This window comes from Pyrgilauda ruficollis, unplaced genomic scaffold (genome assembly GCF_017590135.1).
Source record: "Pyrgilauda ruficollis isolate IOZ18807 unplaced genomic scaffold, ASM1759013v1 scaffold19, whole genome shotgun sequence".
Lineage (NCBI taxonomy): Eukaryota > Metazoa > Chordata > Aves > Passeriformes > Passeridae > Pyrgilauda > Pyrgilauda ruficollis.
This window is the reverse complement of record NW_024518095.1, coordinates 4,038,319-4,063,366: the sequence shown is the minus strand read 5'-3', so window position 1 is coordinate 4,063,366 and position 25,048 is coordinate 4,038,319. Positions and strand designations below refer to the sequence as shown.

Here is a 25,048-nt window from a genome sequence, read left to right as displayed (position 1 = left end):
GTATGTTACACACCATAACTGTGTATGCCACTACTTAAGACTGATGCCACTGATAATAAAAACGAAACAGACAACTCTTCACTAGCTTCCTGTAGTAAGGTAAAACAGTTGGTGACAAGCACTAAAAGTGGCCCTGTTTTTATTTTAAGAAGCATATGCTTACAGCTCTGTGGTTAAAAAAACCAAACTGCCTGGAGCAGGACTCCGTGCTATTGCTGCTGCTCCTCTACAGCACACTGTGCTCCAAGGCCCGAGCAGAGCGCAGAGCTCCCTGCCCAAACACTGCCTATAGCCGCAGGGAACAGCTGCTGTTCCCAGCAACTGTTCACATCTGCACAGATGAGGCAGAAAAAACTCCCAGAGATGGACAAAGCTGGGTTAGGAAGAGAAGGCAAGCCCACAGGGATGAGGACTGCAAGGTTCCCAGTTTAACCAAAAAGCATGTTCAGTGTCCTGTATTGTGCACTGCTCCAAAGGCACTCTTACAGGTGTTGATGATCAGTACCCAGGGAGCTTAACTCATACAGCCACACGGAAACAAATGAATTACTGCAAAGAGAAGAAAAGGACTTTTTAAAGAAATGGCTTATATAACAAAACAGAGAAGCACAGAAAGTGATATGGCTCTTATTAAAAATGATGGGGAAAGGAAATTAAAAGCAAGGTTGTGCCCTTTTCTTTTGGCCTTTCTATTCAAATCTTTTAAGTGTTTCTTTGCGTAAGGCTAGAGGTGTTTGCTTTTATTTTTTATCTTTTGTTCTGTGTCATCTCTAGAGATTTTTTAGTTGGTGGGACAAAACTAACTCATGTGTCTTACCACCTAGAAAAGTTATTTTCTTTTGTACTCTGCCTGCGGAGAGAACTATGGGTCCTGATGGAATTAACCCAAGAATTCTTCAAGAGCTGGCTGATGTCACCACAAAACCTCTCTCTCAGTTTTTGAGCAGTCTTGGGAATCGGCAAAGTCCAGGCTGACTGGAAGCTGGCAAGTGTTGCCCCAGTTTTCAAGAAGGGCAACAAGGGTCCTCCCTGGAAACTGCAGGTCTGTCAATCCCACTTCAGTGCCTGGCAAAGCTATGAAGGAGATTATTCCAGGATGTATTGAAAAACACCTGAAAGACAATGCAGTCACTAGTCACAACCAGCACAGATTCAGGAGAGGGAAGTCCTGTTCATCAAACTTGATTTCCTTTTATAGCAAGGTAACCCATGTAGTTCCCACCAAGGGAAGCCAGTTGATGTAATCTTGGATTTCAGGAGATCTTTCAATACTGTCTCTCAGAGTATCCTTCTGGATAAAATGTCCAGCACACAGCTGGATAAACACCTCATGTGATAGGTGAGCAACTGGCCCATTGGTTGGGCAGAGTTATAGTGAATGGGGTGACATCAGACTGGTGACCTGTCACTAGTGGGGTTCTGCAGGGCTGTCTTAGGTCCTGTGCTCTTCAACATCTTCATTAATGACTTGGATGCATGACTAGAAGGGATACTAAACATATTCACAGCTGATACAAAACTGGGAGAAGCTGCTGAATCTCACCAAAGCAGGGAGGCCCTGCAGAGAGACCTTGACAAATTAAGAGAACTGGCCAATCACCAACATCATGAAGTCCATCAAAGGAAAGGCAGACACCGATTTCTTCTCTGTGGTGACCAGTGACAGGTCCCAAGGGAATGGCCTGAAATTGTCATGGGAAGTTTAATTTGAATATTAGAAAAAAGTTCTTCACCCTGAGGGTGGCTGGGCACTGGAATAGACTCCCTAGGGAAGTGGTCCAGCACCAAGCTATACCTGAGGTCAGGAAGTGTCTGGATAACACTCTTGGGCACGTGACGTCACTCTTGGGGATGGTGTTATGCAGAGCAAGGATCTGGATTCTATGATCCTTGAGGGTCCATTCCAACTCAGAACATTCTGTGATTCTGTATCAAATATATCTCAAAGTTTTCTAACTGTATCTCAAAGCACCTAAGTGGATTTGTTCTGCTTGCCAAAAGCAGCAAGCATTGGAGTTCTTAAACTAGCAGATTAGGCATAAATGTCCTTCTGCAGTGGCTGACTCTTCAGCTTGCCTCCTTGTTGAAAGAAGAACTCCTTGAAGGAGTACAAGTGTATCTCTGTTCTCACCAATATCTCCACACTGACTCCACTAGCTTCACATCACCAAGGAGTATTTCTTCCTCTCACTGCTTGCCTACAGCACATGCTACCAAATCCAGAGTGTTTCATTCCACACAGACTGATAGGCAACATTTGTGGGACAACTACATGGAACTCATAGCTTTCATGGGGAACCAAGACGTCTACTTGAAATCCATGTTCTCACAACAAACTCTGCACAAGTTCTTGGTACAAATGGTTGGCTAAATAACTAAAATACAAAAAGAAGTCCTCTCTCTGGATTCACGGGGCTGGACATCAGTCAGCGTCAGTCCTACCCAAGCCTCACTGGCTTAGGAATCAATACAGACTCTGTAAAGAGCAGTGATCAGCCTAGGCACGTGACTCCTCCACGTCCAGTTTGTTATATTGATAGCATGCTTATCTCATGCACTAGTGACATCATTATTTTGCAAGCCTTTGGGGAAAATGTCTTAATGATTTCTCAGCCTTTTTCATGATGTGTCAATGTTTTTTAAAGAGCTGATATTGCAGCAGCTGAACTTAATTTGAGAAAGCATTAGAGAGACACGTACAGAAAAACAAATGGGAACAAGCTAGGGAGTTGGCTTCCAAACATTTCAGTGCATACTTCCTCAACAAATTGGCTTAGAATTTGCTGGTTAAGTTGCATATATGATTCTTTCCCTCAACATTATGTCATCTTTTTGTCTTGGAGTTTTTAAGACTGTTAGATGTTGTTAAACACAGTAACCGGCTTTCCTAAATACTAGTTTGTACAATAATTGTCATTATTGTATGAAAATTTCTGAGATTTGTAGGCCTCTGATCTGTGAACATGCAACAGATTCACAGATCTGTTATTCAAACTATGAAACAAGTAACAATGCTTTTCAAATGTCCACCAAACTGTGGTTTCAACAGACCATCCTGAGAGAATATCCATCACTGAACTGACTTTACCTAGTCTCCAGAATGCTTACTATTGAGCCATCAAGTATGCACTAAATAAAGAGAGCAAGGTTGTAATTTTGCAGATGCTGAACTGTCATCATGATATTTGCTGTATTTCTCCACTGAAGTGAACCAGCATTGTTAAATGCATACTAGTACCTTCCTAAAATTAAATACTAAGTTTATCTCCTATTAATTTAGCAGGTTTATTCTGCTGATCCAGTGATGTAAAATATATATGTCAGACAACTGTGTCAGACTACAAGCAGATGAAAAAGATTATCCTACCCTAACTATGTACTCTCACATTTGTAGGTGACAGACTGTTCACTTGGTAGCATAAACATCTCAATTTGTCTGCCAAAGTTTCAGCATCATTTGTAAGAGCTCAGCAAATAGGCTTAAGGCAGAAGATAGAATTTATCACAAGGAAGGGCACACTAGAGTACATCCTTAGATAATTATTTTAACCCCACAGTTGTTATCCAGGCAAATCCATCAACAAGACAGTAATTAGTGCTATACTTCTATGGGCCATAAGTGAAGAATGTTCCCATCGTAGGGGACTAGCTTTCCTTCTCTACACACATCCTTCTTTTCTAGAAAACTCAAACGAAAGCAAGACTGAAAGCTAATGAGTTAAAATAGATGGAAATAACTGTGTTAACATGTACTTTATTTTTATAATAAAATTGCACAATTAAGAGCCTTTTCACAATGTTTCTCAGGAAATAGTAACTTCCTAGCTCATCCCTGGTGTATTTATCATGTTTGAATTGTTTTAGAATTGTCTCTGCTAAGCTGTGAGTTCTTCTCAGAAGGTGGAGCCACAAGGGTTTCATTGAATTGGGTTACTTAGTGCTCTGCACAAGAAATAAGAAAAATCTTATGCCAATTTTATCATACCAGTGGCCTCTAGCAGTTAAGCAGGCTCAGTATGAGCTGCTGTCAGCATCCTGTTCACTCATTCCAAGTTGGACTCTGCTGTGGTTTTAGGAACTGTCACATATACTTACTATCAATACAGGATTACTGATTTCACCTTCTCAGATCTCTGATGTGCCACAGTAAATTGAACTTAACTTTATAAAGAGGAATCAGATTCTGTGTTACTTCAGTGACAGAAAAAATCTGGCAGCAACTACCTTCAAAAATTAAACAGCCAAAATTTTTCAAGAGTAAGATAAATCAATGGAAAATGCAAGTGGCACAGCAGCCCTGTCTTTTTTAACATCCAAGTTGCTTTGGACTGTCCTCACTTTTTCCTTTTTCTGAGCCCTATACATTTGCATTGCTTGTGAAATGTGTGATGTCAGTAGGATAAATTTGGAAGGCCAAGTGGGAGACATGAAGATACACTTTTATGATGTGCATCACTTTTCTCCACCATTTGCCCTCAGCCTTATTACCGGAACAGCTCTGTATTTTTAGCAAACCTGTGACCTTCCTGACATATGAATATGTCTCGACCCCTAAGTAAGTCCAGTGAAGACCTCTCTCCAACATAAGGAAAGTGTCTAGCTACCTTCTGTTTCCTGTCATTCCCCATCATTCAGATACTATTGCTATATACCAGCACTTGATCTGACAAGGCAAGGTATTTTAGCTTCCCAGAGAAATAGAAGAGTTTGACTGGGGACTTTTCTATTTTGCAAAGATGATTTATTGCAAAGTCAATAATCTTGCCTCTTTAAGTCAATGTGTAAGAAGATTTCTAAATCAATCAGTTTACAAAAGAATAAACCAAACATCTTCCAGCTTTCAGTTTGACCAACTTTTCTTCCTGTAAATGCCAGGAAAAACTCCTCTCTGTGACCCCACACAACTAACTGAGCTCCACTTTTCCCATCTCCCCTCATAGTTTCTATAGCTTATATTCTTATCTGAAACACGGGACTGATTCCTGGCCTGTACTGACTGAAAGTGTGGTAAGGAGAGGAGTAACAGAGGAGTGCACAGCTGCTGGGATGCTGCAGACCTGAAAATACTGTCTGGCACAGCCACAGAGAAACCAGGCACAGTTTTAAGTACTTGCCAGTCATAATTTACTGAACTCGCAAAGATACAAATGAAGCTTAGCTAATTAATTTGTTTTAGAATGATGTTTTCAGTCATGATTTTAAAATGTATGCATAAAATACTGAAAACTGAAAATACAGTTTTAAAATGCATTTTCATTAGGTGAAAAACATGTTGAAAACCTATATAATGTAACATTAAAAAAAACCTTTACATAGAAGAGATGGAAAATTAGAAACCAAGGTTTCCCTTACAAAATTCTGTTTATTCCAGCAAAATAAGCCTGCTTTATTCTGAGAACATCTGAAGTTGTGGTTCACCTGCTTCTGTCCTTATTTTTTCAACAATCCTGTACATGATGTGCAGTTTTAATGATGACAGCACAAGCTAAAGGCCTTAATTTACAGACCTTTGCTGTAAGATAAGGCATGATGATAAGAAATAACTAGATTATTAAACCTTCTTTATACATACTAAAAGCTCTGATACTTGCCCCTTACTCAAAAGCTTTAGAGGTATTTAAATTCCAACATGACATCACATTCTAAGTTCTACTTCAGGAAGGCACCTTTCCTTTCAAACAAACAGAACTAAGTAGTACGGAGAGACTTCAGTATTAGTACATTACTCACAGATTTTGCATCAATTTGCTTTTCTTTGGACACAATGATTTATCTCACAATAGAAAGACTGGTTTTTTTAAACTTTTCCCCCCTCTATAAATCATGGGGCAAACAAGTAGATGACATCTCCTTTTTGTGACTGATAAATGTCACTGCTGGAGATTAAAACTGTCGATACTTGTTCCAATAAGGCCACTATGATCTTATTCTGTACATAGTAAATGTCATAAAGAATTAAAAACCTGTGCATGAGGTCCCCATCTGTCTAGATACTGTTCTATCTTTATGTACATGAGCAGATATAATACACAGATATGATGATGACCATTCTAAACATTCAAGCAGTGAAACAGATGCTACTCTGCACCATATTGTCACTTTATTATGTGTGGGCTTTATTTAGCTAAATGTGGACATGTAGAGCTGACCAAGCCCTTTGCAATCAATGAAAAGCTGGACAATGAAGTTAACAGTACAGATCACTTAATCTGAAGCAGATTCTTGCACCTGATTAAAGGGATCTCATCTGCCCATATTATATTTCCAGGGCCTCTAGCTGGAACACAGATAGCATGCTAAGATATTTGTATTTACACTGCAGATATCTGAAAATCAGGTAAAGTAAATTCCATTCCAAGAAACCATTTGCAGCAGTAGCTTGACTCAAATTGTGGACAAATTCAGAATTTTTATAACATAAAAAATATTCCCATTTAAAAAATAAATCTTGAATTGTGAGAAAGGAATTAGCATGCACTGGAAGCCATAATATGGAAGTTAATACCTGATTAAATCTGATAGTTATCTGTGTGCATATATAGCACTAGGGTGAAGAAAGAGAATGAAAATACCGAAGTCCAGTCCTGCAGATTTTCAGTGGTACTTCAGAAAAGTATTTCAGCACATGCTTCACTGTCTCCCTACCACGGAGCACAGGCACTAATCCCAAGCCTTGCCAGACACTGGAGTTATGCAACTGTTTAATTGAAACAAGGCTGTATCTTCAGGGCTTATCCAGCACTGAAGTCCCACTTGTGCCACAGTTCCTGCAGCAGCTGATCCCCTGCAGCTGTGTGAACTGGCTGTGGCTACCACTACTTTGCAGAAGCTGATCCCAGAACACTGACTACAGGCCTCAGCCAAGAAGGCTTTGCAGTATAGCACCCTACAAAATCCTCGCGGTTTCAGACAAAATAACCCCAAAGAAAATCCCGAACAAAAAAAAAGTGGTGGTTTAGGAAGGCTTTGGGAATCTGTGTTCGTAACAATTAAAAAGAACTCAGGGCAGAAAGACAAGACTAATTTTCTTTGGATCTCCTTTTTGCCACCTAAGTTGTTCTTGAGTTGAAATGTTCTTCAGCCCATCCACAGATAGCTGCAGAGTTTTCCCTAGGTCAAAAGAAAAATCATCAAGATGCACAAAACTAATGTTTGGGCTCTGCCTGTGGAGAAGTGATCATTGATAGCTTCCTAAACTTCACAAATGTTTCTTGATATCACTACTGTAAGGTTTTTTTATGGTCTTCCAAATCTTGAGGATGGGGAACAGAGGTGCCTAGAGATTGTTATGTAGGGTACTGGAGCATATATGTTTCAGTTCTTCCAGACAAAAAAGAAGAGAATTTATGTACAACTTCCTGAATGAGCAGAAATCAACAGGCTTTTATAAGAGATGCAATCTTAATTCTACAGCTGTGTTTCAAAAAAAGGGTAATTATTGCTTCTTTTCTTTTTCACAACACACACCCTCAGAAAATAGCTGGGGAAATAGTTATCAGGTAGACGAGACATTGCTTTGTAGTACCAAGTTGCATAACTGGGTTTCAAACAAGAAAATAGAAAATCAGACCTAAGTTCTCTCAGATTTTCCTATGGATTAGCAGGAGCCTGCCAGAATGTTCACAGTGGTTTTTTTCCCTGATCTCTCTAAATGGTATGGGAAGTCTACAAAACCCTCTGTTTTCCTTTTCATTATTTACTTATCCCAGTCAGGGATGGGGAAGGGCACGTAAGTAACATTTAGACAGTACAGCACTGGATCTGCAAACACCGATGATTTTTATGGAGCGTCAAAGTCAAACTAAGCAGACGGCAGCATGGACAAAAACAAAGTAGAAAAGAAAGAAGTTTGCTCTGGTAAGCTCTGAGTAGAAATGTCTCATTAATAAACAAGACGACTTCTAATAAACTGGCTTACCAGAGTCTGGGGAACAAAAGGGTTGAAAGTAAAGAGTAATCTTGAAAGCATTAGCATATGTATTTTAAACAAGTGAGTAGTCTTTTCAAAAATATAGTTTAGGCTTCTGTAAAACATAAAAATAAGTAACTCCATTGGGGGTAACTTAGTTAATGAAAGTCCACATAAAGCTTACAGAAGTAGTCTGATATGGAATTTGTATAAGATAAGCTAAGTAAGTAACTGTACTTACTGTGTAAAGCTCGTTAAGTACTTTCATTAAGTCTTCATGAAGCTGAAATGAAATCTCTTTACTCTGTAATTAAAAAGAATCATTAGAAAAGGGCATGTAAAAACTGCATCATACATTTGTTTCTTGATATTTATACTCATTGCTCATCCTAGACAGTGAATGCAATGTTGCTCCCAAAAACCATTCTGAATTACAGTGCATTAAAAAGAGTGATTCAGGGATGCAGAGGCAGACAGGTAACATCTGGACAGAAGACTCCTAAAAAGAAGCCCAGAAGTAATTTTAAGGTATTTTTCCCATAAAGCATCAGGAAATTAGGTGCCAACAGAAAGGGGAAAGTTCAAGATTAATGTTTTCAATAGAACAAACTGTGTACTGTTTTATAATTGCTAAGATATATACAAAAACTAAACCACGCAGAATGTGATACTCTAGAGGGACATCCTGCCCAATTTTGCATCTAGTCTTTGTTTCTCAGCACATACAACTATCTAAATATTTATGCAAGAAATAATTGTGGCTCCTCTTTGAAACAGATACCCAACTGCCTAATATTCCACAGAGTGGGCTGCTGAACCAGCTTTGTTTAGCTTTTCTGGACTATGACTTTACTTTCATTCTGACCCAGAAAAAAAAAAGAAATGCTTAGCAGCAGTTATTATCAAAGCAAATATGTCAAAACAAGAGTATTTAATTGGAGTCTCATTGAAATATATTCCTTTGTTAGTTTTCCACAGCAGCTCAATCTGATGAAAATGGTGGCAACTGTGCAAGAGTTGAAGGCATTTGTATCACAGCCTTTGAAAACAGCTACAGAATACAGCTATGGGACTTGGCAAACAGCCTGGCTACACTTCTGCTGTGATGCTCAGCATTCTAACATCCATGCTGGAAGCATGAGATTTTTTTTTTTTTTCTGTGAATAAATTGATAATTAGTCTGGCTTCTAAAAACTTCAACAGCATGATAGATAATGGCCTTAGCTACGAGAAGTACTTTGTATTTGTATGGAAGCCAAAGGAAAATCCTCAGAGACAGTTCATCTCCAAAGCTGCTAGCGCATACTTGGCCATCACTAAAACACCTGAAGGAATAATGGGTTTCTGAATGACAATTTGCAGCACAATGTTCACATATGAGGGGAAACCACATCACACATCCCACCCACTGTGTCTTCCAGGAGGATGAATCAGATACATACAGTAGCTCAAACAGAAAATGTCGGGTGTTTTTTTATCCTGCTCCTACTATCCTACTTTAACTCTGGGCAGTCTTTTAAAGCACCCATCGTATCATTTATCAGTATTCACTCCAATCATTATGTGCAAGATGGTTTTACACTGACAAGAAGATAGGAATATAATTTACAAAAACCACTTCAGTGAAATTCTTGTATTCCCAAGGGCATTAGCTGTAGTAGCTAAGGCACAGTAAGACAGCTGCTCTGAAGCTGAGGTACACAGAATTACTATGAAACTTTCCTTATTGCTTATACTTTTCAAAGACATATTTTCCTGAGGTATGCATTAGTTACAAAGTATCTAGAACACAAGACTTACTACGTCCATTTCTTTGCAAATATCAGATTATTTTCATCTAATAATAAGGACAAAATTTCATATATATAACAGTATAGTGTTTATGAAGAATTGAAAAGGACTGCAGATTTGCAAGCTGCTGTAGGGAAATGCCATAAAATCTTTATCAAAAATTCTGAGTTGATTTTCATTGCTTCACATTGGCACCCTGCCTTTAAAAGTCAGCAGTACAGCTCTAACACAGCTTACACATCTCCTCAAGGCTCCAAGCAGAGGCCACCTGCTTATTCTTGGATAGCTGCTTCTATAGTGCTGAATGTGTGTGTTTTTTTAAATTACTTTAGCAGGAAGAAGGGCAAAACATACAAATAAGATGTTTGACATTAAGATGAGAGCATACCCATGTGGGAGGAAACTCTAGATGAATTCCAGCTTTAAGCAATTTATCCCTTTCAACTGTTGCTCACAGCCATCTTGAGGCTGATGAGAAGTCAAGCCCTAAATACAGCAACAGCAATTCTAAGGCAGGATGCCTCAACCCGGTAGTGCAGAAGTTTGTTTGAGAAGGTGAGACAGAAAACCCCAAATCAATTTTCTCTTTACCCCTTGAGATTTCACTGTAAGCAAAGCACACAGAGTTTATTGAAGGATGGACCCTTCTTTTCTCCTCTTAATGCAGCCCCACCTTGATGCAAGCAGACACCAGATAAGCTGAGGATTTGGTGAATGATCACTATTTATTAGGACATTTTTTCCCTTTGCTCCTTTCAAGCTCTGTCCAGAACTGAAATACAAGCAGTCCAGCCCTCAGGATTTACTGGCTATCTTGCATACGTGATCTTTTCCAGGGCAACACAGTGATCAGTGGCAAATTTGGAAGTGAATGGAAGGGATTACAATAGATAAAGATGCTTTTATAGAAGGAAAATATGCTTTAAAATTGAAAGCAAAAAGAGGAGGGAGGTGATCAGCAAAAAGTGTGAAAATTGGGAAGTGACAACCAAGCAATGCCACACAATCACAGAGGAGTCATCCCTCCACCACTTGATCTGTGGACTCCAACTAGCAGAAGATGCCTGCAGTGATGGATAACATTTCAAATTATTTCAATTCTGATGAAAGATATTCTAGGAATTGTCAAAAAAAAATCAAGGTTAAACTTAGCAGTATAAAAGGGATTTATTTTTCAAGAACTGACACATTTTTCTTTACCATTTAGGATTAAGAAACACTGACTTGAGTGACAAGCAATATGGCTTTTATTGTGTAATATATGGCATGTTAGAGCACCAGTTAAGAAGTGAATTTATTTTCAGTGGTTAATTGCTATCCTATAATTTGTTGTTTATGCTACCTATTCCCTGCAGTAGGGTTCAGTGTGTGTGAACGGTGTGCTCCTCTAGGAGCCTGTCCACAGGGTACCCAAACAACAGAAAGCAAGATGCAGCACACATTTTCCCAGAGCTGAGTTGATAGCTCTAATCAGGCTATTAAAACCTGACAAACAATCACTGAAGGTGCTTATTTATTCACTGTGCCCCTGTGAAACGCACTAGGACCTATTAACCAAAGGAACGAAGAATGTAATAAAAATGTTAGATCACATGCAAATTGCTGCTAAGAATATTATATATCTTACTAGTCTGGTTCAAGACATTAAGAGACAGTAGTGTATTTTTTTTCACCTGCTAGCAGCATAGATCCTACATATGCAACAGACAAGCAAATGTACCTAAACCCTCCTTTCAGTATGTGCTCAACTTTCAACATATCAGTGCTCCTACTGATATGTCAAGATTTGTATTTCTGGATAAAAGTCTGAGAAACTTAAAATTTTATTCCACATTAATATCTTTTTAATGAAGTATGTTAAAATTTTTTCCATACATTTCAGTTAAAGCATAATTTGGCACTCCAGCTTTACTCTTGTTTATTGTAACTGAAATTTAAGGGTCAGTCCAGTTCTTCCTTGAACTCTTTAGTGTCTGTATTTAGCATACACAACACGACTCAGTTAACATCATTTAAGGAAAATATTCTGTGCCTATTGCTTTTAAATAAGTCTGCTGCTGGTCCCTATGGGAAGTGAAGTGCAAACCCTTCTTTTATGGAGGTTTCATGAGCTGCATGACACTAACATAGCCAACTCAGTAAAATACTGTCCCAGACTTGCCAGTCTATACAAAACAAACAGCTTTGGCTTTGCTATCCTTTTAAACATTTAAATGCTTAAGAAAATGATGCAAAAAATTTATATGCCACAATCTGTATAATACCAAACAGATTCGGTAGGTAGTCATATTTCTTGTTAATAGCCAGATTAAGGAACTAAAATATTTATTGTGCTTGGTATCTCCAGCATCTTTTACTGTAAACATTGGAAGATATGTTCATCTTGGCTTATGTAGATTTCTGTCCAAGGAAAATACATGTTTATAAATTATAAATATACAAATCTGCTTAAGGATTTAGTATGTGTTTATACAGTTGATTATTACTGCTGGGGTAACCAGAATCACTGCATGAAATATTCTGCATAATACTTTTCCCTTCTGCTTGACATTTCTCCTTATTACTTTATTCTTTAATTGTCCCCATGAGGCCAGCTACCCCATCTGCCTGAAGAAACATGCAAGCATGCAAGGTTTGAACTCCACTACTTTATTTTTGTAATTTTATGTGCAGCATGAAGTGCAGGCATCAACAGCAATCTTACTGCTTTTATATGCCAGCCACTAAAAAGAAGAGATTAGGTGCCTATCTGAAAGTATGAGGCCTGACATAATGTCTTCCAACAAAAGCTACAAAATCTCTTTACTAGATCCTATCTTTGTCTTGCATTTAGAGCATTTAAACAGATGCCAGTTTCTGACCCCTGGAAAAAAAGAATGACAAATAGCTCCTGGGAGAACAAAATTAATTAATATCAACACGTTAAGGAGGCCAGGTTAGACAGCAAAGCCATATACAATCAGGTACTTGAATACAGCACATCCAGTCCCATCAGACCATGTAAGGTAGAGCCAATAGGCATAATTTCCCCAAAACAATCCAAATATCCAGACAGATGCACACAAAAGGAAAAGCAGAATGATGAAGAACAGAGACTGAGCCTTCGGACAAGGAACAAAGCCTAAGGAATGAGGACATCCTCATCACTACATTTTACCAGATCATCATTGGCTTTTGCACACACCTTTTACAGAACAAGTAGAGAAAGGGGCTGCTACAAACTTATGGCTTGTGTGATGTTGCACATAGGAGGGGTAACAAAGTATGGCTGAGAAAAGAGGAAATTACTGGATCTTTACTACAATTCAAGCTGGAGTCAATCTTAAGATACAAATTCAAGTCACACTCCTCTAGAAAATGTTGGACTCACTTCATGGAAAAGTTTCACCTGAGAACCAACATACCTACCAGCAAGATGGAAAAAGTCAGTAATGTCTAGCGTTGAGAAGCAGAATGGGAAGTCCCATCCTCTTGGAAGGAGAAAGGGGGAGAAAAAAAGAGGGAGTAGAAAGAGTCAAGATGTTCAGAGTGATCACGACTTTGCTGTTGTTTCTCCTTATCTTGCTTGTGGGCAATGGGGCAATCCACCCTGAGACACTTTTCCTTTCTGCAGCAGGAAGACTGAGGTTTCAGAGCAGCACAGTGAAGATCTGCTCTGATCATGGGCTTGGTGTATGCACTTACTCTCCACACTTGGAAAAGGAGTAAAGCACCTTGCGACTACAAGACTGATGGAGAACTAAAACGAAGTAAAAGTAGTGATGTGTAACACGTTAGATTAATAAGCTGTAAGATCTATAACTGAAAAATCTAACAATTGAATACAGAGAAGCTTGACTAACTGGTATTTGTAAATTCTAGAATCACAGAACTGTAGACATTACATGCTCTTGTGAGCAATACTGTGAGAGCCAACAGAGTACAAATATTTCCTGCCCTTGACCGTGGACTACAGTAAGCCACTAAGCATGCACTTGTTAGTCTATTTTTAAAATCTTCATATTACTGCTTGTTATTTACATTTATTACTTAGAGAGACACTACATTTTTCACAGAACAGTATGATCAGATTCCAGAGTAGAAGTATCTGAAGGACATGGTTTGTCTCTACTTTAATCCAAAATCTGTGAATGGTGCACAAATTCCATATGCTTTCACAGGGATATGACACCTATTGAGACTGATTATACTTTTCTCTGACACTATTTTATTCTAAATACTTTTTTTTTCCCCAAAAGTAATCAGCAGAATCACAGAAATTGACAGAAATTGCTTAAATATGCTATTTGATGTTAAAAAATCTCCAACCAAAGCAATGCCATTTTCTTCAGGGAGAATACAATTTTGATGGAGGACACTGTTGGCTGTCACCTTTCTCACTCTTAAGTGCACCTTCTCTTTGCCCCTGTGACCTCTTTCCTGCAAAGAGAACTGTAGCAGACTACATGTGTTTTGCATCTGATCTTTTTGTTGCCCAGTAAACATCCATTATGCAGTTCTGCGAGCACCTTAAGTTAGACTGCTCATTCACATCTCACACAAATTATCACAGGATCATGGAAGGGTTTGGGCTGAAAGAGCTTCATCATCAGTTCTGCACCTGGGAACTAACAGCAAATAAATCACCAGCACTCTGCAGCAAGCACCACAGCAAGAACTGTGCACACTGGGGCTCAGTGGAAATATCAAACCTTCTGCAACAAGTACTGAGCCTGACCGAATGTCTTAAAAATGGGTGCTCTGAATTGATACTGGTGAACAAGCACAGCCACATTCAGCCCACGTGCCCATGAAGCTCACTTATACCACATTGAGGTGCTGCATGTCTTCCTTCCCCTAATGTTATGGGACTGGCTCAGACCCCTGCACAGCCTTTGCTCAGCTCACTCTGCCCACGCTCCACCTCAGCTAACAGCTCTTTGACATGACACTCTCACGCTGAGTGTCAGCTGGCAAACCCTGAAGAAAGGTAGCGAAGAGCTGCTGAGGATCTGGGCTCTACTAGTGCCAGCTTCAGGTTGTGCATGGCAGGACCATGTCTATTTCCCTGCTCTTCTTTCCCCTTTAGAAAATCCAAGTTAGGAATATAAAAGCAAGAGCAGCTGCTTGCTCTTCTTCAAGAAGCTGTGCTAGAAAGAGACAATTTGAAATGTTGCATCTGCATGGGAACAACATGGAGGACATGAGAGAAAAGTTTATCAGGAAGATGGGACAATATGCCTCCCGTTAACATACTGAAAATATCCATGTATTTTCCTCCTTTTGAGAGAGAAGGTGCCAAAAAACTGAACTATGTTGAAAGTAAACAGGTTTGTCTAATAAATGCACACCTATTGAAGAAGATATTTCTGATGCATAAACAAAGGAAAAACTATTCCAGATTAAAAAAAAATAAATTGTACTGGTTTGCAACTCTGAGATATCTGCACATAGACAGTATTGCAGCCCATTCAAATCACTTTTCTCATTATTGGATCACTTTCTATAACTATCTTCCATTTTATTAAATTGACTTGTCAGTAAATTACAGTTTTACATATCAGACATATTATATGAACCACCCATTACTGATTGAGAAACCATAAACTTCCACTCTGTCCCTGTTACATGTCCCTGTTACCCCAGGTTTTAATGCATACCAGGAAGTTTGATTTAAGTTTTTACTTTTATTTCCTCCAAGTACAATCTATGTGCTCCCTAAATGATTCCTCTCCCTACCCCAGTGCTATCTGGAATTCTGGTCAGGTATATGTGAAACCAGTTCCCTGTTTTGAAAACATTAACTCGGGTACTGCTGCTATCATTTCATCACACAATTTACATCTTTTAACCTTTACTCTTCTTGAACTCTTTTGTATGCCAATTGTCTACCAGCATGACACTGTGAATAATAAATATGCATTTATAATTTATTTTTCTTTTGAAACATTTTAACAACAATGACTGCAAACACATTATGTAGATCTTGAGCTAAGGTCACCTAGAGTGCTTGCTTAGTACATGAGGGATTTACACACCATGCATGTGTTCTGAAAATACGTAACAGTCGTGGACAAGGACAAACATGTACAGAGACAACACTTAAAGGAACAAATAGAAATACTTATATCATCAAAAGTGTTATGTTCATATTAGTATTAGGAAGAAAAGGAAACACTTTTAGGAGAACTGTGGCATATGCTACCAACTTTATGTCAAGGGACTAAAAAGCAAACTCTTGCTTTGTCTACAATCTGTTTCATTCACAATGAAATTCTTTTTTAAAATAATTAATTAATACAGTGTTACTATTTTGGGAGTCATAAGAGAAAACTGTTTCCTTTCTGCATGGGCAGACAAGAGTGCTTTTTAGAGAAGACAGGCTTTTTCCCCTGCTTTTTGGATATTTGTGATTCAGCTCTTAAGGTCACCAGCATATACAGCAGGATCACAGGCATTTCAGCACTAAGCATCTGCTTCAAGAGACCAGTCATGAAGAATTTATATGTATGCTAAAAGAGATTTTATGCTGTGTGTGCTGAATCTTCTCCTCACATGCTATCTATTAGGACACTTTTGCCTCCCTCATGCATCTTATAAGCCTGGATAGAGGGCTGCAGAAGAGGCATTACCTTCTTGAACATTCTGGTGGAGTCCTCACTTATCTGCATGAATCGCATGATCACATTGTTCAGGTAGATCTCACTCAGTGTGGCATGGTCTTTGCTTTCTCTTCTCACTTGGTTCAGGAGTAAGTACCAGCAATTCACTGGTGACAAGAGGTTCTGGTCTTTCCTGAGGAAGGAGATACACACATGTATAATGTATAGAAATGAAAAGGTTGTGTTATTAACTGAAACATCTCACTGACATTTACAGTCATAATGTGTTACATAAAAATAGCTACTTCTGAACAGTCTATCCATTCTTGGGATAACTCAGGTTAGGCAAGCCTCAGATGACTTTTAAGACACATTCAAGTCCCATGAGGCATGGACACTCTGCAAACCTCCTGAAAGTATAAAATATAAAATATCCTGCCACAAAGTTTAGAGATGGACTACATGTAAATGTTCAAAATCAGTGAAGGTCACTCCTGGAAGAGTAACAGTAATTAATTTTTGACATTAGAAATAAAAAAGTACTGAAAGCACAACCCAATTTCTTCATAAGCAAAATTGCAGATTTAGCTGTTTCACTGCATTGGATTTGTGTAACTGATGAAATAGAAGAAAATGTCTCAAGCATCCATATTCTGTGAGCAATGCTCATAAATTCACAGCATTAGTAAATACACTGCTACTGCTAGTCCTAGATGTGTCAATTACAAGACAAAGAGCAGGACTGGACTTTTTCCAGTGATCCAATTCTGAATTCCCATGACAGACTTTTTGCAATGCAGGCCCACTCCCAGCTTTAACGTAGCAAAAAGTGAAATCAAAGATGACTTCTCATTTCTTTTACACAAGGCAAAATAAAAATACATGTAGCTGAGCAACTATTTCAGAGACAACAAAAGATTTATAAAATTTGTCTTAGGATTTTATTGACATTTTAGTATAAATTTTGCCTTTCAACTAACTGCTCCAGAAACTTGCTGCTTTTTTTTTTTTTTTTCTCTCTTTTACAGTGATTCTCCTTTAGTTAAAAGGATAAAGCGCATGAGGATAAAACAGGCAGAAGTGGTGATGAATTCAGGGAGAAACTCCTGCAACTCTTGGCAAACTCTTCTAATAATTAGCTAGTCTCATTGTTAGAAATATGGCCTTTAATTCCCATCTAATTGTCTACTTTTAGCTCTCACCCTCACAATCAAAGCAACAGAGAATGATAACAGACAAAAGTCTTTTCTTAATCAGTGCTTTGCTTTGCTATGAATCAGAAGTTAAGAAAACTTCCTCCATTTGTTTCAGATAGACATCTTAACAGTGTTACTTCACAGCAAGGGGTTTTATCAGCCAGGTCAGACAACATGAGCACTCCTGAAGGGCCCGATGCTAGTTGGTCCTCACTGCTTCTGCATGTCCCGAAGCCGATTCAACAGACCTTCCTGATTGTTCTGGGAGCAATGGTGGGAACAGGAGACCAACAACTAAAGCCACTTTTGCTGTAACCTGTTCTCAAAGCAGAGAACTGCAAGAACAAAGCCAAAGGTAGAACTCAAGTCATAACACCCATGCACAGCTGCCAGTCTGGATTTAACATGTTCAAGAACAAGGAAAGATGTTTGTACACACAAGGAAAAAAGATTTTGCCAAAAGCAGAACAAAAGCCAGGGCTCTCTGTGAAGTGATGACATATGCACAAGTTGGTTATTTCAGAGAATCATTGAGTCACTAAAACGAATTTTAAGAAATATATATTAATGCTCTTTGAACTGTTCAAGCTGTATTTGATTAACCTTTCCTTTGCCAGATGTATTTGGAAAAGACTTTTGTCCTGAAACAACAGTTTTATCTGTGTATCTCTAGCACAGCACTGAGTGAACAGTAGGAAAATTATTTTTAGTTTTACGAACACAAAATACTCTTCTAAATCCTTAAGCGTAACAGGCCCAGACACATGCATTCATTAATCAGCTCAAGTCAGGAAAATAACCACATGAGACTATGTCAGCAAGTGATGCACATGAAGCATTTCAGAAAACATATTGTACATGTTACAAAACTATGGCATTAAAAGGATACATAAAAATGTAAACAATGCATAACGTTCACATCTTTATTCCCAGGAATCAGAGAGGTGAAGATGCAGCAAAGCTCACATGCAACAACAAATCAAAATAGTTTTATTTCTTAATGCCATTCTTGGCCAAAATTGTCTTTTTTGTTGTTGTAATGTTGACTGACCTACATGCAGATGCTTCAAAATCCTATCAACTCCACTAGAAATGAGCACACAGATTTTCAAGCTTTTGGAGCTCTGCATCTCTTCTAGACACTGGCTGTATTTTGGGTGGTTTAAAATCCATACGGTAGGTTAGGGATAATATCTGTGCAACTTCCCTTTTAAGAAACTGAAACTACTTGTCAGAAGCTGACATGAGTAACTGCAAGGAGCCACATCAACGCTAGTATTTAGGCATGCTCTACCTTCAACTGCAAGGAGAACTGCTATGCTGCTAAGCAGGGGTGGAAATTTAAAACAGGCTTTTGAACCAGCAACAGATACAATATGGGGGTGATGCGCAAGCAGGTTTCTCTTACTTGTACTGCTGATGATCCTTTGTACTCCTTGTTTTTGCCATGAACCTCTCTGCCAGTTTTTCCAGGTTTCGGGAATACTCCATCTCTATTTCCGACTTCTTGCGGAAGAAATCCTGCAGATCCTGAAGAAGCTGCACTCTCATTTCAGTCTGCTGCTCCAGGCATTTCTGTTGCTCAACGAGTTGAGCTCGGATCTCTAATGACAGAAACAAATATCCACTCAGGTCAGAGAGCAAATTCATTGAGTGTTACCAACCCAAATTACAAACACTCCAGTGTACTTCACCCTCACAGCTACACCAGCTGGAGCTGCATTTCAGGTCCCGTGGTGGGACACAGCAGTGGCAGCTCTCACTTCTGCCACCACATGTTTAACGCCCAGCATCCTCCCACCTGCTGTCTGTCTCACAAACAGCTGTGACAGGGGCTCAGGTGAGTCTCCACCTTCCTCTCCCATCCCTCTTCTGGCCTCTGGCACTAGCACAACATTCCACTTGGAAATGCAGAAGGTGGTGCTGCCCTGAAGAATGGCTGGATAAACAAGCACCCTTTGGGCCAGGATCAGCCTGCTGACTGTCAGGTGCTCTATCTTCATGTACAGCATGGAAACAACCTTGTGATAAACCCTGGAGGCATTATCCATTGTGACTGTGCACAGGTGAGCTTCCATGTCTGCCCTATCTCTGCCAGGGAGGGAACTGGTGTACTATACATGCATGCAGTAATGTTTTACAGCAAATATAGAGGAAAACATGTACCTATACTTAGAGACAACTATTCGAAAATTTGTACAAGGTTCCAGAGACTATAGTATATTTTTTAGAATTTAAAAAAATCATTTTAGAAGAATCTCAGTTTAGAAAAGAATATATGCTCACAGTTCTCTTCTAGAGTAATAAGGAAAAGCCTCCAGATATCCCACCACTTTTTGCCATATGCAAAATTACTATGTAATAGGGTTTTTATTTTAGAGATTTCTGGGGTTTTTGATTTTCTTTTATTTTGACTGGCAATTTTTTAGCACTTTTATTTCCTGAGTGCTAACCAGTTAAATACATTCTGAGAACGTTTAGTCTAAAAAGATCCCTCTGGTTCTTTAGAGTTCATTTCACTTTTGTCAGCTGCCCAGGCACTCCAATACTGTGGAGTAAAAAGAAGAGTAAACACTTCCTGACAATAATATACGTGTATATTTATTACACAGTTTAAAGCTATAATAAGGATTTATCAACAGCAAAACATCCAGAAGTGATGTCCATATAAATGCAAAATTGTTGTGAAATTTTACTTGATTCTTAATGACGTAACCATGCTGTGGGCAAAAAGATACTGGAAATCTTCAAAGCCCATAGCATAGTTTGAAAGAGAAGAGCATTCTAAAAGTCATACTAACATCACATGGAACTGCAAACCACTAAGCAGCAATAACATTGCAAAAAATTATCTGATGCAACTAGGATCTAATGCATCCTTACTGATCTTAGAGCAGGTATGAAGGCAGAGATCCACTCTGCTGGGATTCAAATGTGTGTACTGAAATAAGGTAGTACAAGCACAGGAAACTGTTAAACCAATATATTTGCTGGAGAGGGAGATACTGCAGTATTTTCTTCCAGATCTCCTGTGAGCTACCAGCTGCTGTGTTAATCATTAATGAGACCATCCATTTTTATAGTCTGGGAGGTGAACCAAAAAAAATTCATGGTTTGGTTTTCACTTCATTTCAAATCAGTTTGTTGGAAAAGAAACCATGCCTCCAGCAAGGATGAGCCACTGTAATACAACACTGTATCAATGACATTCATGTACACAGAGGAGAAAATCACATTGGAGCTGGAAGGTTAACAACAGAAACAGACACTCAAGACACTTTTTTAGGTGTCTACTATGTTAATATTGCAGTCATGGAAAAATCCTGTGTATGGGGAACCAGCTGTAGAGACCCACTGGTCAGAAGCAGCAATTTTGTATGTAAGCTGGAGTTTTCACTGAATCCAGATCCGTGTACATGGTCACTATACTTCAGCTGTCTCCCTTTCCCACTCAAGATTTTCTAGCAGTTACTTTGAAAGCAGCATTTTGTACAGAGCAACTATGTTCTGATTATTTTGTAGGTCAGTGTACCTTGCTGCTATAATTCTTCATTTTTAGGCAGGCTTTTACCATAGCAACAAGAATGAGAAATTTTAGAAACAGGAATATATGAATAGAAATGCAAGAAACAATGAACAACGGACAACAGATAAAATATGAGAAACTGCCTTAGCTTTTTGATGCTGTCTGGATTTCCGGTGGACAATAGTGGGTTCCTTCAAACTTGTATTTTAAAGAACAAAATTGAAGCATGATCTATGAAAGCTGATGGAGAGGTACAAGGTCTGAGTAAGGCTGGTAAAATTAGGGGCTCAGGGGGCTGCAGCTTTATGAAGGGAAGATTCCTAATTTCTGGTTATTTGAGTCTCAGCAAAGGGAAAGAACATGTTGATTCCAAAAGGCTAAGCCTGTGGCCTCCTGCCGGAGGAGAAAAAGGGGAGATGTACATCCCACTCATGCTAGCTGACCACAGTCAGTCCAGAAGCGACTTCAACAGCAGTTCTCCTTCCAGACTTTCATGTCATTCCGCTCCTCCATTTTTAAACTTTTACTAATGTGTAATACCATACTGGCAGGCTGAGGAGATGGCAATGAATAAGAAATCAGATCAGAAAATATTGTGATTTCCATTTTCTGACGAGAGCAGTGGATTAAAAAAAAAGCAAGCAACCAAACAAACAACAATAAAAACAACAATAAACCTCCAGAACAAGTACTGGCATAACAGGCAGGCAGCCTGAGCAGCTGTGTGTGACAAAATCACAACTGTCCAGGTACTATTAACTATAATAGACTACCCATTACCTACTGCTACAGAAAAATGCACCAAGGCAATGCTATTTTCTTTAACCAGTTTACATATGTGATTTCCCTAGGGCAAGAAAGAGTGGCATGGAAAATTGCTGCACTATATTCAAAGAAATAAAATCAGCATAGTCCAAACTCCATAGATACAAAAACAGGTGCAGCAAGTAAGAGAGGGGTGACTGTCTTTACTGTTATTTTGCTGGCACATTTAAATTCAAAGTTGAATTGGTACCAGTTGTAATGGGCAATGATATTGTCCTATTCTGCTCTGCTGAGTGGCTGATGTCAAATTTCCAGGCTATTTTGTGCAAGGAAAAGACCCGTTTAAACCCTGGATGAGTTAACACCTTCTCCTTCTTTCTCCTGGCAGCTTTGAGTCAATGCTCACTGGTTTTCTGGCCAGGGGCAGGCTCAAAAAGAATCCCATCCATTTATACTGCAGCTTGAACAGACTGAGATCACATCAACTGAAAAAAAAAAATTAAATCCACCCTACACTTTGTCCAATATCTGCACACAATCAAAGTGAGGAAATAGTTAATGAGATGGCAATTAAATCAATAAACTGAATAAAATTTTATTTCTAAAGATTTTTATGCTATGCCCTCACAGACACCCTCCACTAGAATTACTGCAATAAGTATAAAATTAGATTTTGTTTATGCCAGTTTTGAAAATGTAACTCTAACCTTTCAACAATTTTTTATTTCCTTGACAAGTGGTTAGATCTGCGCACCATGAAAAGTAAAAAGAGACAAGATTATAGTTGCTTTGAAAGTTAACTTTGAAAGTCAGAGCAGATGAAGCCAAACTGCTGATATCACCCAAATCATAATCAGAAATAACTCATCAAGGTTACCTCTTTGCACACAGTACATTATTACAAACAGTGACTTACGTGGCACTGCTGTAATACCCTGTACTACCCTGAGGAACACATACGGAACCAGTGACAGGCCAGTGTCCCCCGTGAAGGAACCTGTGAAGATACACTACAGTGTGACACAATCATAATGCTGGCTACACACCAGCATGGAATGAAGTTCTTCACCTTCACTTCCACACATAAAAGCACCAGACTCCACCAAACATCCCCAAAAAGTCAAAGGAAAGCCCCTCCTGACCTCAGTAGCTCACAACTTGTAAACACATGGTGTTAACCAGATTAACCCATGGACAGAGCAGCAGTGCTGCCCTGCTACTGCACTCCCCACCCCATCCCTGCAGTACTGCAGTGCTCCAGCCATGCTGCACTAGGCTATGCCTAAGCCTTTCACACCTTGGAGACCTTTCAGACCATCACAAACTCTCTTAGCAACACTCAAGCAAAGCAACTCTAAAGAATGCTTCATGGTGCCACCAACACACCTGCCTCAAGATGCTTCCTGCCTGAGCCACTCCAGGAGCTGATGCAGCCTGCCACTCTTAGCTCCCATTTAACTTTTGCGCTTGCAGAGCAGCCCTGACATGGGCTTTGGTGTTTGCTGAAAGCTCTGGAAAATGCCACAGAGCAGGACATGCCTCCCCAGTCACCCCTCTTGGCTCACAAGCCTCCCACCCACTGCCTCACCCTGCCTGGCAAGGAGCTATATTTAAGTCATGATTACCATACACAAACTATGCAGACATATTAACCCAGGGGTATTACTGGATAATCATACCAACAGCCTTGAGGCCTCACCCTTCAAAAGATCACAAAAACAAGTAACTCAACAGAACTCTGAGAGTACAGAGGCTCTCACAAGACATAGTTATGTTTGCAGGTTTTATCTCTTGGGTAACCAGACAAAGCTGCATCACCTCCCATTTTTCTCCAAATGTCTCCTTCACAAAAACAGCTAATTTTAAATGCCTCAAAAATGTCTCATCAAATGCACTAAAACCTATACATGGTATCTTAGACTTTGCATTTCTAAACCATTACACTTAGTAATTTTTTTTACACCAGTGAGCTATCAACACAAGTATCCTTCATTGTCATGCCAATGATATCCAGATCATACTTCACAGGAAAAGATTCAGACCTTAAATTCAGCCTAGATATCATCTGGCGACCAACATGCATTTGTAATTAAGCAGCTATTGCAGCATTAATCATCTCGCAGTTCCTCCTTGAAGACACTTGAGTCTTATATGCCTCTCATTGTGCCCTAGTTATTTAGCATGAAGAATTGCTCATGTCTACCCCTGCTGCTAGAAGCTGGGGTGCTGCAAGAGGGGACTGATCATTTCAGTTTCATTCAAACCTCTGCCTTTGTAAGGACTTGGTTTTGGCTTGTCAAGATGAGCAGAGCTTTGGTCCAGCTGCATGCAGCTGGTCAACATCTCCAGTTTAGGTTTTGTTTGAGCAAAGTGCTTATCTCCAACCCTCTGAGGATGCTGCCAGCAGAGAAATTGCAGCAAGAATCACTGAGAGGGGCCTGGAGGTGTCCCTGCGCACATCTAGTACTCCTTAATGCCATGTCCCAACAGGGCTCCCACGCTTCCCAGGGACACTATTATTCCTCTCAACAGACAAGAAGATAAAGACAGTGAGAGGTATCACATCCATGGTGGGTGCTCAGACCCAGCTGCCAATACATGTCTCTGAGATACACAGCCTAAAGACGCTAGTGCTGTAAAGTTTTTGTTTCTCAGAGACTTGGCTAGAAAGCTATTTGAGTATTTCTATGACAAATGGCGAGGGAAGCTCTGTGGTCAGCAGGGAGTCTGGCTCACACTCTCTCCCAAGTCCTTGTTGCCATTTTCTTTGACCACAAGCAAGAAAATCCACTTCAAAAGCCAGGAAATTCCACCAGACTGACAGCTAATGAGAGATGCTGAGGTAAAGATCTTGGAGGCTGATGCAGAAATGCCTTTAAATAGATCATGAGCCTGTACCACAACATTAACCTTCTATGACAGACTAGGGGAGATCACTTCCCTGTGTTCAGCACGTAAGAAGTGTGGCTGCAGAGACAGTGATGCCTTTGAGCTTCCATAGGCAGAGCTTTTGTGGACTTTGTTCTACCCTGACCCCCATCAATTTCACTTAGTATATTGAGCATACAGCTTTATACACGTCACCACTTCAAGTGTGACCTCTGCTGTGCACACCCCAGCATTAAACTTAATGTTTGACTTTGTGCTATTTTCCAGAGAACTCATTTCAGATTTTTTGTTTGTTTGGGGATTTTGGGGGATGTGCTTGAAGTTGCCTGTGACAGATCACGTCTTCAGGCTGTAGCGTAGAATTGGATAGGGAGAGAGAATCACTTCTGCT

General features: G+C 39.5%; 1 protein-coding gene across 1 annotated transcript in view; it reads right to left on the bottom strand.

Annotated features, from left to right (window-relative positions):
* SRGAP1 (SLIT-ROBO Rho GTPase activating protein 1) overlaps positions 1 to 25,048 on the bottom strand; it is a 138,875-nt gene that overhangs the window by 52,798 nt on the left and 61,029 nt on the right. Inside the window, exons 2-4 of the mRNA XM_041465689.1 lie at positions 18,886 to 19,081; positions 16,312 to 16,474; positions 8,151 to 8,213 (exon numbers count right to left, since the gene is read on the bottom strand). Of these exons, the coding sequence (XP_041321623.1) occupies positions 8,151 to 8,213; positions 16,312 to 16,474; positions 18,886 to 19,081 (422 nt within the window). The remainder of the gene's footprint in view (positions 1 to 8,150; positions 8,214 to 16,311; positions 16,475 to 18,885; positions 19,082 to 25,048) is intronic.